The following is a 16963-nucleotide window of genomic DNA, read 5'->3' on the forward strand; positions in this document are numbered from 1 at the left end:
ATCCAGTGTCGTATTTCTTCTCACAGTTTTCACTGAACTCTCTGATATTTTTAGCTGTCGTGACGAGGTGTTGTTATTCCCAGCCATTTTAGAAGAGAATATAGCTTACACTGGAACAAATGCTGGGCTCCACACAATCGATTTGTGTTGGGACAACATGAAGGAACTAAGTTAACTTAGTAGTTTTTACAACTTGAAGTGAATTGAACATAAAACAATGAAGTGATCTAAAAAAAAACCCACAAGAATTGTGTTGATTCAGCTCATTTTAAATAAGTAGTTAGAACAAACAGCAAACATTTGAGTGCAGAATTATATAAAGGATTGAACCATATATTAAAAAATACTTGGCAACATTTTATTAAACCAGTGTGCACAGGTTATTCTTGAAACACGTCTCTTATTTAGTATTTTCAAGGTATTATTTTAATGATTGTAGTCCGCTTTATGTATTACTGTATTTAGCTGCAGATAAAGAGAGGACAATACAAAGCATATGCAAGATCTGTAAGTCTCATTCTGTCTGAGGGATTATGTATGTCCTGTAAAGTTAATAATTTAAAAAAAGCTTCTTTTTTTAAGTAAAAGTAAAGTTTACTCATTCCTCAAAGGACAAATCATTTTGTAAATTAATAATAATAATTTGTATTATTATTATTATTATTATTATTATTATTATTATTAATAATAACAATCATCATCATCATCATCATCATCATCATCATCATCATCATCATAATATTAATATCATTTTTATTATATACATTATTATTATTATTTTATTGTTATTATTATTATTATTATTATTATTATTATTATTATTATTATTATTATTATTTAATTTAGTCATTCCTGAAAGGAAAATATTTTGTAAATTATTAATCATTATTTATATTATGAACATCATCATGTAATTTATTCAAAGGAAAAATATTTTATAATTTATTAATCATTATAATAATTATGAAGATCATCATTATTTAATTTAATCAAAAGACAAATATTTTAGTAAATGATATTATTTATTTTATTATATATTTATTTATTTATTTTTTTTTTTACTAATTTTAAAACTATTTTAAGAAATAACACTTGACCTTATAAATTTCATTTAATGACATATTAAAAAAGATTTAAATTTCACTTAATCATGTATGCAAATAAGATTTCTTTTAACATTAAATTTGATAGTTTTAATTGTTTTCAAAGTTTTACTTTTAGGTGTTTTTTTGTAATTTGAAAACCAATAACTGTTAATAGAGAATAATTAAATATAAACAAAGACTAAAAAAAAACACTGAGTTTAATCAATAAGAAGTGGATGATGATCTACGAAAAAGCTCATCTGTGTACTAACATCATTCTCTGGTCATGAGAGACAGAGAGCTTGATGGGAAACACACACACACAAACACACTCTGGCGACCTCTACAGGTGAGAATGTGCTGCTGCCAAATCCACAAAATCCTACAGCACACTGCAGGTTAATATCAATATTTTATTTTCTAAAATTGATATTTTACAAATTTTACAAACATAACAAAGATACAAAAAATTGAAGAACTAATTATTATTCATTCAAATATTTCCCAAGTGCTCTTTAAAGGAGAGAATACTTTTTCAACAGATGATTTCTGAACATAATAGTTAAATAACATTTCTAATAACTGATTTATTTTATCTTTGCCATGATGACAGTAAATATTATTTAACTAGATCCTAGTATTCAGCTTAAAGCAAGACTTAAAGGCTTAACTAGGCTAATTAGGTTAACTAAGCAGGTTAGGGTAATTAGGCAAATTATTGGAAAACAGTGGTTTGTTCTGTAGACAAATAAATAAACAATATTAATAATACAGAACTTAAAAATGATTTTAAAAAAATAATAAATTCCAGACAAACTAAAATAAATACTTTCTCTAGCAGGAAAAACACGATAGGCAATACTGGTGGCATTGGTGAGAAATATCCTTGCACTGTTAAACAGCACTGGAGAATTACTTGGAAAAACAATTCAAATGTCACAAAACAGATCTTTTTTTTTTCTTAAGCTGTATGTATGTATATTCATTTTAATAAATAAAATAGTAACATATGACATGTAACAATTAAATTACATTAATTACGGGATTATCAGCAGCCCAACGCAAACTTTTGTATAGACCCTTTCAATGTGATGTCATTGTAATGTAATGTAATGTGTATTTATATAGCGCATTTATTATGTATGGCCATAAACCCAAAGCCCTTCACAATAATGAGGGGGGTCCCTCTGCACCACCAGTGTGCAGCATCCACTTGGATGATGTGACGGCTGCCACAGGACAACACACCACAAACCAGCTATTAGTGGAGTGAAGAGACAGTTATACAACCAATTCGGTGGATGGGGATGACTGGGAAGCCATGATCGTAACGGCCTATAGAGGGATTTGGCCAGGACACTTGCTCTTTCATGAGAAGTGCCATGGGATTTTTAATGACCACAGAGAGTCAGGACCTCGGTTTAACATCTCATCCGAAAGACGGCGCCCACTGACAGTATAGTGTCCCCTTCACTTTTACTGGGGCATTAGGACTCTTGCAGACCACAGGTTGAGCGCCCCCTGCTGGCCTCACTAACACCACTTCCAACACCAACCTAGTTTTCCCATGTGGTCTCCTTTCTAGGTACTGACCAGGCTCAGCCCTGCTTAGCTTCAGTGAGTAACCGGCCTTGGGCTGCAGGGTGATATGGTAGTGGCATTGGCCCATGAACATTTCCTGCTTGTCATCACTATTACTATATAACTATTTCATAACTTTAACAAGAGGCGATTCAATCATAACTTGATGTTATAGCAGCTATCGTAACATTATTTATCAATATGTGGAACTTTTCAAACTCTTAGAAGCTACGAAAATTTAAAATATAAAACAGGAAATACGTCAGGATCAGTTATTGTTTACATCCATCAAAATGATCTATAAGACTGAAGGGCTTTAATCTGCAAAAACAACCATCCTGAAGCTACAGTAGCCTCCTTTATCCCACTTATTACACAGCTACCTGCTACTTTTCATCCATACACACTCATACACTACGGCCAATTTAGTTCATTCAATTCACCTATAGCGCATGTGTTTGGACTGTGGGGGAAACCGGAGCACCTGGAGGAAACCCACGCCAACACGTGGAGAACATGCAAACTCCACACAGAAACACCAATGGCCCAGCTACAGTGCTAACCTCTGAGCCACCGTGATGCCCTAGTTCCTAAAATTGTATCATTTAAATGTTTCTTTATTTTATTTTATCCAGTCTGTGTCTCAATACAGTGATCGTTCATAAAATTGTATTGATTTATTTATTTATTTAATAATTTTATGTGTCCAGCTGTCTATGAGCCGTCAGAATGGACATTGTGTCTCAGTTTTTACCTTGCAGGATGAAGCCAGCAGAGAACCGTCTTCCTTCCAGGACAAACCCTGCAGCTGATCAGCATGAGGCTCCAGCACTGCACACACACCCATAAATACAAACAGGTCAACACACATACACACAAACCACACAACTACAACAACAACGCAGACTCACAGGACAACAGTGAGAAGCGTGACAGTGCAGGGAGTTTCAGCTCAACACACATATACAAACACAGACACACACGTCTGTTAGAGGTGTGTGGAGACGCAGACTAATGTGAAATGTGAAAAGATCATGTGATGCACCAGATCTCAGAGATCTGAGAATGTAAACATGAAGAATTTGAAATAAAGTTAAATAATAAAAGCTGCTTATTTAAAAACGGCCCACAACCGACAGAGCGAAAAATAAACAGAAGTAGAATATTGGGAAGAACCAACTGATGTGAATAAACATTAAATATAAATCTGAAATAGTGCAAAAATACTAAAAACTAAAGCCACATTTAAATTCAAATAACAAATACTTAACATAAACAAAAAATAAACATAATAAAACGAGGTTTAAAACTACATTAAAGTTGGCACCAGTGATGTAGTGGTTAATGCGTTGACACATGCACTCCAGTGCTCACGGTGACCCAAGTTTGATTTCGCCTCGCGGTCCTATGCCGATCCTTCCCCTCTCTTTGCTCCCCATGCTTTCTTGTCATTTCTCTCTACTTTCAGGTCCAATAAAGGTGAAAAAAAAAACTAAATATAATAAAAAAATAAAAAATAAAAATAAATAAAAAGGTATAAAATATATCAATGATTTAAAATGATCGAAACCAAATTTAACTTCAATGATTTAAATGAAAAAAAATGTATATTAATAAATGAAATATAAAAAACGAGTCCGGAAAATTGCAAAAGCTAAAACAAAACTAAATTAATTAGAAATTATTTTAAGCAAAACTAAAATTAAAATGAAAACTGATCATCTAAAAAAGCTATTGTTTATTAATATTAATATGTATTGTTTAATTTATAACTATTTGATTTACTTATTCTAATTAAATGGAAATGCAATACATTTTAGGGTTATCAACTAAACCTTTATGTGAAATACCTGAAATAAAAATAAAATAAAAATCTACTGAATTTGCTTTTATAAAATATTGAGGTTTAAGAAACCGAATCTTAAATAACAAATACAGATGTAAATGTTACATAGTATTTATATACAACATTTACCGTTGGCTTTTTATTTAAAAACCCCTACTAAACATTAAAATGAAGGTAAATTCTTATTTGCCAGATATTAAGGCATGGAATAAACCAAAAGAAAATGGAGGCAAAAAATGATAAACTAAATACAAGCGATGTTGCTGCAGCTGATCAGGATCTATATCATATAGACAGAAGTTGATGTATTAATACTGCTAAGTTAATTGTTGAAATTGATAAGGATTGTTTTATATAGTGCAGGGATGGGATGTGTAAATATCCTGTTAATATTTAGAAATCTTGCTGTGTTTATCTTTTAAACAATTTTTCTCGCAAGGTAAATAGCTGTACATGGTGTGTACACCATGTTTTTGGGTCCTGTTGACTCTGCTAATTAAAAATAAAAGCTTTTCTAAAAATGTATGCGTTGTTCATGTTATTGTTCATATTTTACAAGTGATATTTCCACCCCTGTGAAGATAATAAATACCAACAATCCTGTTATAAGAGAAATATTTTTGTGCTCATAGCTGAGTTTAACCCGGGCTAGAGTGTGTGAAAGATCGTTTATTTCTGCAGTTCAACATATATTGTTTTATTAAATTATTAAAAACAGCTTACATCACACATTTGTCACGTTTCACGTATGTTTTGTGGTGTTTTGTAGTTTGTTTTGTTTTGCATTCTCTTTTGCAGTTTATCCTGTTATGTTTTAGGTGTGAAACCATTGGACAAAGCGGCTGTCAATCACCATCGTGACTGAATCGGTGCGCCAATCAGGAGCAGGTCCGCACAGTATAAAAGCCGTGCGCTTGCGCTGTTCTCAAGAGTGCTTGGCTCACAGCCAGTCTCCTCACTTCTGTCGGCCGGCCTGTTCTCTTGTGTTTTGCTAAGATTGTTTGCTGTTGCAGTGTAACAGTTTTCTCTCGATTAAGTAGCGATATATTAGATAAGCTTGTGCAGCTCAGTTTATGATCTAGTGAGAAGTTGAACGATCTTTATGAGAATTGGATTGTATGATATCTTGTTTTGCCAATGGCTGACAGTTGTACTTAACGAGAACTCTAGTCATTTGAGCAGCCTAGTAACTTTATCTATTAGTTAGTTAAAGAAGGCGTTGCCGCATGTGTAATTATGTTTTGAAGTTATGAAGTTTAGTTAAGCTACATGGTGAAGATTACGGTTTTGTTTCTGCATTTTTCTTTGGTTAGTAAGTTTAGTGGGTCGGGGTTAAGTTAGATCGTTTTGTTATATTTATTTCTTTGCTTTGGCAACACTCCTGTTTTCTTTGTTTAATTCAATTATTTAAAATTACATTGACATTACATTTCCTATATTCATTGTTTGACATTCTCTGTTTCATAAATACTTACTTTTTGTTTCACTTAACAACCGGTTGTGTCTTCTCCTTATTTATCCACCATCATTAGACTCTCTTATTGTTACGTTTCATCCTTTTAATAACTTAACTTAAACACGTAACAGTTTTTAATAAATTGTGTATTATTACGTGTTCTTTTTAAATTCAAGTGCTTATATTTGTATTAGCGAGCCTGTGTTATAGTGCATATTGGTGGTCAAGTGAGAAGATTGGTGGGCGTGGTTGATTTGACGTACAAGAGTTTGGTTGGAAGCTCTATTCCACGGCTCCGCCTCTGGCTCCGTTTGGCAATCCGTCTACGCATGCCCAGGCTCCAATTTCAGCAGTCTTTTGCAACAGTTTGTGGCTTCATGAGGCGCTTTGCCTTCAAAGCGTTCAATGGGAAAAGGTGCTATTGCATCATCCATGCATTAAATTCCATTTTCCTCCACCATGTCTTTAAAATTTGGAGATTTATTTCACCCTAATATTTTCAATGGAGTTTCTGTGCTCTCCTGCTGCCATCGGTTTTCCTCTCATTCCTCTCTTTTACACTTGAACAACTAAGTGAAGGCTTAAGTCTATTTAACTTAATGTATTGTATTTACAACTTTGCTAAAATAAAAAATAAATAAATGAATAAAAACAGTTGTGCATATACCTAATTTATTGTAAAATTAATAAAAATATCATAAACACACAACATATTACTAGTTATTTGAAAGTTAGTTAAAATCAAAATTAACAGTAAACTATAAAAAAACACTTATTACTTGATTAAGAATTTTGTCGATCTAATGTGTGTTTTTCTCTGAGATCTGCTGAATTTGTATGTTGTTGTGAGTGAATGAGACAAAGACACATGAATGAATGAGAGCAGATCCAGCAGCAACATGAGCTTCAACATTTACCTCAGACGCTCCGTACGGCAGAGCCAGAGGACTGAAACAAACCACACACACACACACTTACAGAGACAAAGACAAACAGAAAACACACAAACAACACCCTCATCAACAGCCTTATTCAGACGACTGAACGCAACTCGCCAATCATGAAAAGCATCTGACGCTTTCATTTTTCTGCTCTTGTCTTATTGACAGAAGTCATAAAATGACAACATTGACTTCGGGGCCTTTTTTGTAAATCAGATGCAAATTAATAAACGCTTTAATATAATATACAGTTGAAACCAGAAGTTTATACACACTCTAAAAAAACAACATGACCATTTAAAAAAAAAAATGTCTGATGGTAAATCATACTAAACGTTTACTATTTTAGGTCTATTAGGATTACTTAAATGATTTACAATTGCTAAATGCCAGAATAATGAGAGAATTTTTTTTGGAGAATTTTCAATTAATTTCTAGACAATCAAAAGTTTACATACCTTTCCTTGGAATATTTTTAGCTTTGCTTTTAAACTGTTTAACTTTGGTCAAGTGTTTTGGGCATCCTTCCACAAGCTTCTCACAATAATTTGAAGGAATTTTGGCCCATTCCTCCTGACAGAATTGGTGTAACTGAGTCAGATTTGTCTTGCTCGCACAAGCTTTTTCAATTCTAAAATTATTAAAACTAAAAGATTACACTTAGGGGCCACTTTATTAGGTACACATGACTTGTCCAACTGCTTGTTAACGCAAATTTCTAATTAGCCAATCACATGGCAGCAACTTCATGCATTTAGGCGATTTAAGTGACTTTAATCATGGCATGTTTGTTGGTGCCAGACAGGCTGGTTTGAGTATTTAAGAAACTGTTGATCTACTGGGATTTTCACAAACAACCATCTCTAGGGTTCACAGAGAATGGTCTGAAAAAGAGAAGATATCCAGTGAGCGGCAGTTTTGTGGGCGCAAATGCCTTATTGATGCCAGAGGTCAGAGGAGAATGGCCAGACAGGTTCCAGCTGATGGAAAGGCAACAGTAACTCAAATAACCACTCGTTACAACCAGGGCATGCAGACGAGCATCTCTGAATAAACAACACGTCCAACCTTGAGGCAGATGGGCTACAGCAGCAAAAAACCTCACCGGGCACCACACAGGAAACTGAGGCTACAATTCGCACAGGCTCACTAAAATTAGACAATAGAAGATTGGAAAAACGTTGCCTGCTCTGATGAGTCTCGATTTTTGCTGCAAAATTCCCTAACATCCAGGTCAGAATTTGGCATCAACACCATGAAAGCATGGATCTATCCTACACCTTATAAAGTGGCTGGTGAGTGTAAAACTAAATATTAAACAAAAATAAATTAAATTAAACCAGTTAACGTACTAATAACTATAAAAATACACTAGGGCCTAGTATCCTCATGGATAAAAGTTGATCAAAGGTGATCGTCTGAATAGGGCTTAAATGTACACAGAGTAACTGAAGACAAAAGAAAATCAGCAGCGATTGAGTTTTGTGTGTGTGTGTTTGAGTGTGTATTTGTAAATACATGTGTGTGTGTGTGTGTGTATTTGTATATACATGTGTGTGTGTGTGTATGTGTGTGTGTATTTGTATATACATCTGTGTGTGTGTGTGTGTGTGTGTGTATATATTAGTATATACATCTGTGTGTGTGTGTGTGTGTGTGTGTGTGTGTGTGTATTTTTGTATAGACATCTGTGTGTGTGTATTTCTATATACATCCGTGTCTGTGTGTGTGTATTTATATATATACGTGTGTTTGTATGTTCACCTGTCAGGGCAGAGTCTCGATTGATGTCCCACAGCTGAACTCCTCCAGCAGAGGCGACAGCGAGCAGAGCAGAGGCTGCCGGGTGGAAGAGCAGCAGCTCCAGCCGACCGTCCGCGGGACTCAGAGTCACTTCTGCATTACTGGGCTGATCCTGATCCACATCCCACAAACGCCACAGCTTCACCTGAACACACAAACACACACACAGTATTACACTGTTCTAACTGTTAGGATCATTTTAAACCGAGGATAAGCGAAATCCTTAGTTATCTGTAATCACATTTTATACTATACCTGAGGTTAATGAATAATCTTGAGTATACTTAACAGACGTTTCAGACTGTACATTCTTGAACGCCAGGTTAACATTCTAATTTGCATATTTGCGGTGCCACAGTCACCAGCTGTATAATAAAAACAAGCTTAGATTTGTCCACCTGTCGGGTTATGGAGACGTATGCATCACCATATGAAGCATAAGAACAGGACGTGTGTTTGGATATAACTCAGTTTTTCGTTATAATTGTTCATTTATTCGTTTGCTGGAAATTAGAACTGAATATTGAAATAGATTTGAGACAAATCTTTGAGCTTAACAAACACAATTAAATATGTAGGCTAATTGATGTCTTCAGTGGAATGCGTACAAAACCGTTTCCTTATCTACGAAAGTAAAGGAGTAAAGAGTTAAAGTAAAGAGAAAGTAAAGAGGCTGAATGGAGGAGGCTGGTTCTTTATTCTTACACTGCAGATGCTCTGTTTAACTGTTTTCTCGCTGGTGAAGCGTTCAATTTTTCCACTTCCAAAGTCCGCAATGTCAAGAGCAAATGCGCCATGGAGTGACACAACTGACTCTTAAGGCTCTACTTTAATGGTCTAAGCCAGGGGTGTCCAAACTCGGTCCTGGAGGGCCGGTGTCCTGCAGATTTTAGCTTCAACACACCTGCAGGGATGTTTCTAGTTAGCCTGGTAATAGCTTGATTAGCTAGTCCAGGTGTGTCTGATTGGAGTTGGAACTAATCTTTGCAGGACACCGGCCCTCCAGGACCGAGTTTGGGCACCCTTGGTCTAGGCAAAAAGTCTGAAGAGCAGGGCGCAAAAGCATTAGGACCGTGTCCGAATCCACTTTTGCTATTTTAAGGACGGAAAAATACAATCTGCACCGCAGCGCATGATCAAACAGGGTTGAGCTTATTCTCTTAATGAGTTATAGGTGTGTTTTGAGAATAAACCAATCAGAGTCTCCCATTCCCGTTAAGAGTTTGTTGCGTCACTCCATGGTGCATTTGCTCTTTACATGGTGAACTTTGTAAGTGGAAAAACTGAGCACTTCAAAACAGTTAAGAAAACAGTGAAAAAGAGCATCTGCAGTGCAAGGATAAAGAATGAGCCTCCTCCATTCTGCCTTTACTTTCACTTTCTATTTCGTGGATAAGGAAAAGGTGTTGTACGCACTCCACTGAAGATCCATTAGCCTACATAATTAATTTCGTCTGTTAAGCGCAAAGATTTATTTCAAAACTATTTTTAAATTCAGTTCTAATTTCCAGCAAACGTATAAATGAACAATAATAACGAAGTGTGCTCAAAAAAGTTTTACACAAACACACGTCCTATGGTCCAAAACCTGACAGGTGGACAAATCTATGAGCTTGTTTTTATTAAAACAAACACAAATATGCATAAAATAAATAATACTAATGATGACAATAATAACATTATACAGAAGCAAGTTGTCATGAATAAGCTGAAAAAGCCCCCCGAGGTGAAGGCATGAGGGCAGTGGTTTTTATAGTTATGTAGAAAATAATCATTTTTGTAACATTTTAATCCTTTAATTATTTTTCATTCAATATCAATATCATTTGTAAAGATATTTGTGTATTGCTGTACATCCTGCATGTTTTAAGCAATGTGCAACTAACGCGCCCTGCGCTGGACTTTAGATCATTGTGCAGTCTAATTTAGTTCCTCAAAATAGCAACGTGCCTACAATGTGCCTTAACACACCTCTTTTCCAGACCAGAACACCCATGAGTCTACAAAGTGGCGCAAATGGATTTGCTCTTAAAACAATGGTAGAATACGTGAAAATTAGGGTTGCGCTGGTCTGAAACCAGCAACACGTCGTGAAAACACTTCTTGTGCCTTATTGCACCGTGTGTATGATAGAGCACATCAAGGGAATGCTAGATGGGACTCTGGTTTAATGAACGTTATGCTCAAAAAACAACCAGAACTCATTAAGAGAATAAGCACAACCCTATTAGCATATGCGCAAGGGCACAGAGCGTATTTTTCCATCACTAAAATAGCAAAAGTGGATCCAGACACGCCTTTAATGCTTTTGCACCATGCGCTTTAGACTCTGCACCTAGATCATTAAAATAGAGCCCAGACATATAAAATTACAGACAGACAGACAGACAGACAGATGTAAAGAAAAACATACAGATGGATAACAATGACAGACAATTGGATAGATGGACAGACAGAATTACAGACTGACAGATGAAGAGAGACATGGATACAAATGACAGATGGTTAAATGGAAAGACGAATTAACAGAGACAGAATGACAGACAAACAAAATGACAGACATTGACATACAGGACAACAGACGGACAGAATTATAGAAAGATGAAACAACAGACAGACAGACAGACAGTCAGATAGAAAAAAACATGCGGACAGATAGATGGACAACATGATGGACAGAAAGACAAAGACAGACAGATGAACAAACAGATAGAGAGTTGAATAGATTTAATAAATGAATACAACTGAATCCAAACACAAAAAATAAACTGAATCACGTATTGATTTATTGATTTGGTTGGTTGATTAAACATTGATCGATCAGTCAGTCACAAGATCTAAAAACGATGTAAGAAGATTTTTGCTTTCAGATATTTAGATTTACTTTAAGACGTAGCTGATATTCCTTTACAGCCACTGAACTGAAGTCACAATAAAAGTATTGATAGTACGCTGGCAGAGTCTCCGGTCTCCATGGGAAATGTGCGTCTGTGAGGCGACTGCTAAAACTACTGATCTGAACGAGTGCAGTTTAAACTAGAGCAGACATCAGATGGAGAGCAGATGATGAGTGTGTGTGTCTTCATTCTGCTGAGCTTTCAGATCACTGCGCTTTATGTGAAAAAGAAAAACCCAGACATGAGAGACAGACAGCAGCATCTGCCAACCTCCACATCTGCGGCCTTGCAGATGAGGACTAAAATGCTGTTTTTTGAAGGTGACACAACCAGTAAACATGCAAGTGTGTGTGTCTTGGTTAGCTTTTAAAGCAGTCGAGTTGAAAAGACCAAACATCGGCAGATGGCATTAATAAACACTGATGGCAACAGTGCATATTCTTAAAAGACTCAACTAGGAAGAACTTAAAAGCTTCCCCATTCAAACTGAAACCCAGTACACACCAGAAATACATTTAGAGTTTGAAATTTAGTGGGGTGCACAAAAAAAAATCTTATTTCCCTCATTTGTTCGTTCAATTAAGTGCTTTTATTTTACGGGTTTTATTTTATTTATGCACATTTTGTCAATGCATCCAGGATTTTGTTAATGCAATGTCCTTAAATGAGCATGAAACAGCTGGGCAGAAACATTTGATACTTCAATAATAATAATAATAAATAATAATATTAATAATGCAGTGGTTTAGAGACTATAGTGTGTGTACCGTCTGATCAGCGGAGCACGTGGCCAGCAGGTAGTCATCAAACGGAGAGAAGTCCAGGTCCGTCACCAGGTCTGCAAACAGAATTAGGACAAACTCATCAGGGCCGCATGCATCCAGCATTATTTTTAGCCTAGCGTGAATCCTGACGCAGCAGGAAGCAGGACAGAGGACACAGCATCTGAAGCAGAGCTACTGTACCACACTCAACTAAAAGCGAAAATTGTAATTGTTTTTGTTCCTTGGAATAAAATTAAACATTTACAAATTGTTTAAATTTTAACCACCATATATTAACCTGCAATATGTGTTTGTGTTACTTTGTCATGTAATGGAAGAAAACAAACAAATAATTAAATAAATAAATAAATAAATAAACAATAAGAACAATAAATAGGTAAATAAACAATAAATAAATAAACAACAAGAACAATGTATAAAGAAATATATAACAATAAGAACAATAAATAAATAACAATAAGAACAATAAAAACAAATAAATGAATAAATAAATAACAATAAGTACAATAAATAAATAAACAACAAGAACAGTGTATAAAAAATAAACAATAATAAATAAATAAAAAGAACAAAAAATAAACAATAAGAACAATAAATAAACAACAAGAACAATGTATAAAAAATAAACAATAATAAATAAATAAAAAGAACAAAAAATAAACAATAAGAACAATAAATTAATTAATAAATAACTATATATATATATATATATATATATATATATATATATATATATATATATATATATATATATATATATATATATATATATATAAAAAATGGTGTATATGTGTATATATAGTGTTGTCGTACCAGCATGGCATGAAATCTGGGTGACACTCCATTTCCCATCAGCCCCAGCATTCACGGAGGACAGACCGACCATTCCTCCTCCTGCAGAGACAAAGCAGACAAGATCAAAACTCCAGACTGCTTCTCCTGCACTCCCATCTGATCCAGAGTCAGTTTATGCCGCTGTTTTGTCACCAGAAGAGCTCAGATGTTTTTTTTTTACTTTAATTTATTAGTTTACAGGGGAAATGCACATTAATAAACATTACTGTAGACACTACTGTGGCTATCTTTCATCTGTTGAGCAGTGATACTAAACAACTGATAAAAAAATAAACCATCTGAAATATTACTACTATTCTTTTGTAATATATTTATGGGTCCAAGCACAGAAGATGATCAAATGCTAGTGTATTTACAGGGACAGTTCACCCAAAAATGCAACTTTTCACATTCTTTCATCACACTCCAGTGGTTTTTGGTTGTTTTTCTCCGACATTCTTCTGTGAACAGACCCTCAATGGTTGCAATTTCTTTTTTTTATCAGATTTTTGCAATTAAAATAACTGATTTTGTTGGTTTTGAGTTTTGCTGCATTTTTTTGCACATTTCTTTTATTGTGTGCTGTGAAATATACACAACTTTGCACATCATAATAAGTTTTTTTATCTTTATTTAAATTTACATAAAGGATACACTGAGAAAAACAAAGAAACTGGAGTTTACCCCTAAAAAAAATGCATGGACCCTGACCATTGCTGCTTGCAGCTGAAATTTAAAACATAATTGTTTTCAATAATTCAGAGTAGGGTTGTACAATATTGAGGGGAAAATATTGTAAAGAATAATAATAATAATAATAATAATAATAATTTCTAACATGGATCGATCGTTTTGATTCACAAGTGTTTAATCTGTGTTTCATCAGGTACCACGGCTATTGGTTTGGACTCACTTGTATGGGTTTATTTTGACTCTAAAAACCGATCACCATTCACCACCATTTTATAAAATCACCAAGGACCACTAATTCAGCTCAAAATCTTCTTAAACCTCTCGAGGCCCAAGGTGTTTTTTTTTTACATGCATTTTTTATTTCTCTTTGCTATTTGGGCTTATATGAACCCAATTAGAATAAAAACCTATGTATCATCTTTTGATATGATGTACTTTTAGAGAAAATCCACCACCCACAACTTTTTTTTTTCATTTATTATACCCATGTTGTTTTCCCCTAGACGTGGGGCGTAATAAGCCCTACTTGAGCGCTAGATTTTTCAGCATCATTACTTCATTCTTCATACATTCTTCAGTAGGACTGTACGATGTCGGGAAAAATCTGACATTGCGATATTTTGTTTTTCTGTGATCCACTATACAAATCATGTTTGCTGTTTGTTCACACTACACATTTAAAATGATCTGAAACTTTTGGAATTCTTGAGGGTTTTTTGTGTGACTACTTAATTGTTTTATATTCAAGCTCCTTTAATTTGTAAAAAACAAAATAACTTAAATTAATTCCTTCATGTTGCCTTAACACAAATAGATGGTGTGGAAGCCAGCATTTTTACAGTGTATATATTGCGAATTTCACCAAATTAATCAAATTGCTCTATTTGCAAAGATTTCATTCATTTAGATTAGACTAGGACAGGTGCGAGCAAATATCCCACAATCCTCTGTGCTGCCATTTACAGCAGACTGAAAACAGCAGCGCTGGCCACTACAGTACACTAAAATAATTACTGACCAAGTCAAGACATTGACGAGATCATTTTCCAGCTGTTTGTTTAAACGTTAAAGACTCAGCAACTAACAATGTATACACATTTACATGTATGTGTATGTGTGCGAGAAGAAAATCTTACTACAGTGGTCAGAACTTCTATTTGGAACACAAAGACCCACAGAATTAAAAAAATAACTGCTTTTTTGTGTGCGTGTGTGCGCGCAGGTTTATGTTGTATTCTATTAAAGGGAGTAATACCGTATAAAATACATTTTGCCCATGAGTGTCCTTGTTAAATATGCATAAAAGTATGCGAGCATGTGTGAGTGCGTGTGTGTGTGTGTGTAAGAAGAAAATCTTCTCTCTTAGTGCTCATTCACACCGTACGAGTCTTAAAAAAAAAAAAGCGAGACCCTGCGCTCAGGAATGGGTTTAAACAGGGTATTTGCAGGAATTCTAAAGCAAATTTCAATACCTTTTCAAGACTTTTTAAAGACCTTGTCAGAATATTTGAAGACTTCATCGCCACTTCAAGTTCTAAATCAGTATCGAACCTTTAACTTAATAAACAGTTGCTAATAAACGGTTGCAGTTAAATAAATGGAGCACATCCGTGCAACAGAACTCGGATAAGCTTGAAAGAATAAATTACGCCATTGTTTTCAGCGACAGGCAATGTTTAAACTCGTCTTTCTCCAACCAGGAGTACGCAAACTTGCATTTTCCCATCTGTTTTGCTCTATGGCAGTTATTCAATTGGTTTGTCATGGGGGCCAGTTCATGAAAACCATTCCAAATGAGGGGCCGGAGAGATATGACTTGCAATATAAGTGATGACACAAGAGCATATAAGAGCCCATATGCTGTATTTGTGCTCCTTAAGACACCCACGTTGGCTTTTTCTACATTAAAACGTTAATGTGTTGTATTTTGAAACTACATAACATCACTGCATTATACAATGTTACTTTTTTACAAGCATATCCAAACGTTGCATTTCGAAGCACAAAATCTGTGTATTGCTTAAGTAGGCTTCTTCTACATTCAGACACATCTTATGTTTTAAACTGCGTAACAATTAGGGATACAACGATTATAGATTTTGGTTGTACGATTATATAGTCTGAAGAATAATCAAGGTTATCACCATTATTATGCATTTATTAAATTTAAAAGTTAGTTTCTAGTTTAGAAAAATCACAAAACTGCTTATATTTTAAAGTGTTTTTTTATTGCTGCTCAGTAACCAAATACAGCACAAAATATTTATTAAAAAAAACAAACAATAGTCCATTTCTCTCCTTAGGCTTAAGAATAAATGAAAAAGTTTTTGATTTAAACATGATTGATAATTTTACAATTAAAATAAATGACAGAATAATGAATAAATAAATAAAAATAAGAATAAATTAAAAAATAGCATTTGTCCATTGTTAGTTTAAGCTTTATATTAAAAGACCAGAACACCCATGAGTTAAGCTTGTTAAGTGTGACGTCACGCGAATCGGCTTCCGGGTCAAAGCGCTCTATTCAACTGAACGGGGAGACTCATAGAATGGTAATAATAAACGTTTACAAACCGATTTAAGGCTTTCGAAAATCACGATCGCAGTATATATGTCCATGCCTAATATCCGATGGCCAGAAAGTGATTATTTTTTTATAAATTGTTAAACTTTTGGTATTTGTTATGCAGCAAGCTCAGAGATTGTTGTGTACAGTATGATTTTATATAAAATTAACTTTAATGTGTGATAGGAATAAAACGTGATCATAAACAAATGATTTCTCCACTCAAATGAGTGGCGGCTTGGACCCGGAAACAGTATACATACGTCACAAACACGTCACCACTTAACAAGCGGATAATTCGTAATTGTTAGTCGAACACATTTTTGTTTACATTGCACTAAAAGCCACGCACAACTCTCACCACTACAACGCAAGATCATTTCTACTGTGTGCACCTGCAGGGCGCGAGTGCAAAGGTCCATTTACGAGCCGTGCACGCACTGCTCCCAATATGCGCACGTCTCCATTAGAAA

The 16963-nt window shown here is 34.6% G+C and overlaps 1 protein-coding gene across 32 annotated transcripts in view; it reads right to left on the reverse strand.

Annotated features, from left to right (window-relative positions):
- coro7 (coronin 7) overlaps nucleotides 1-16963 on the reverse strand; it is a 299622-nt gene that overhangs the window by 265987 nt on the left and 16672 nt on the right. For all 32 annotated transcript variants that reach the window (XM_087243145.1, XM_087243141.1, XM_087243140.1 and 29 more), the window contains 4 exon segments: nucleotides 13208-13288; nucleotides 12377-12447; nucleotides 8674-8857; nucleotides 3421-3497 (listed from right to left, as the gene is read on the reverse strand). In XM_087243145.1, coding sequence (XP_087099271.1) covers nucleotides 3421-3497; nucleotides 8674-8857; nucleotides 12377-12447; nucleotides 13208-13288 — 413 coding nt within the window.

The sequence above is a fragment of the Danio rerio genome, chromosome 3, assembly GCF_052040795.2.
Source record: "Danio rerio strain M-AB ecotype USA chromosome 3, GRCz13ab, whole genome shotgun sequence".
Classification (NCBI taxonomy): Eukaryota; Metazoa; Chordata; class Actinopteri; order Cypriniformes; family Danionidae; genus Danio; species Danio rerio.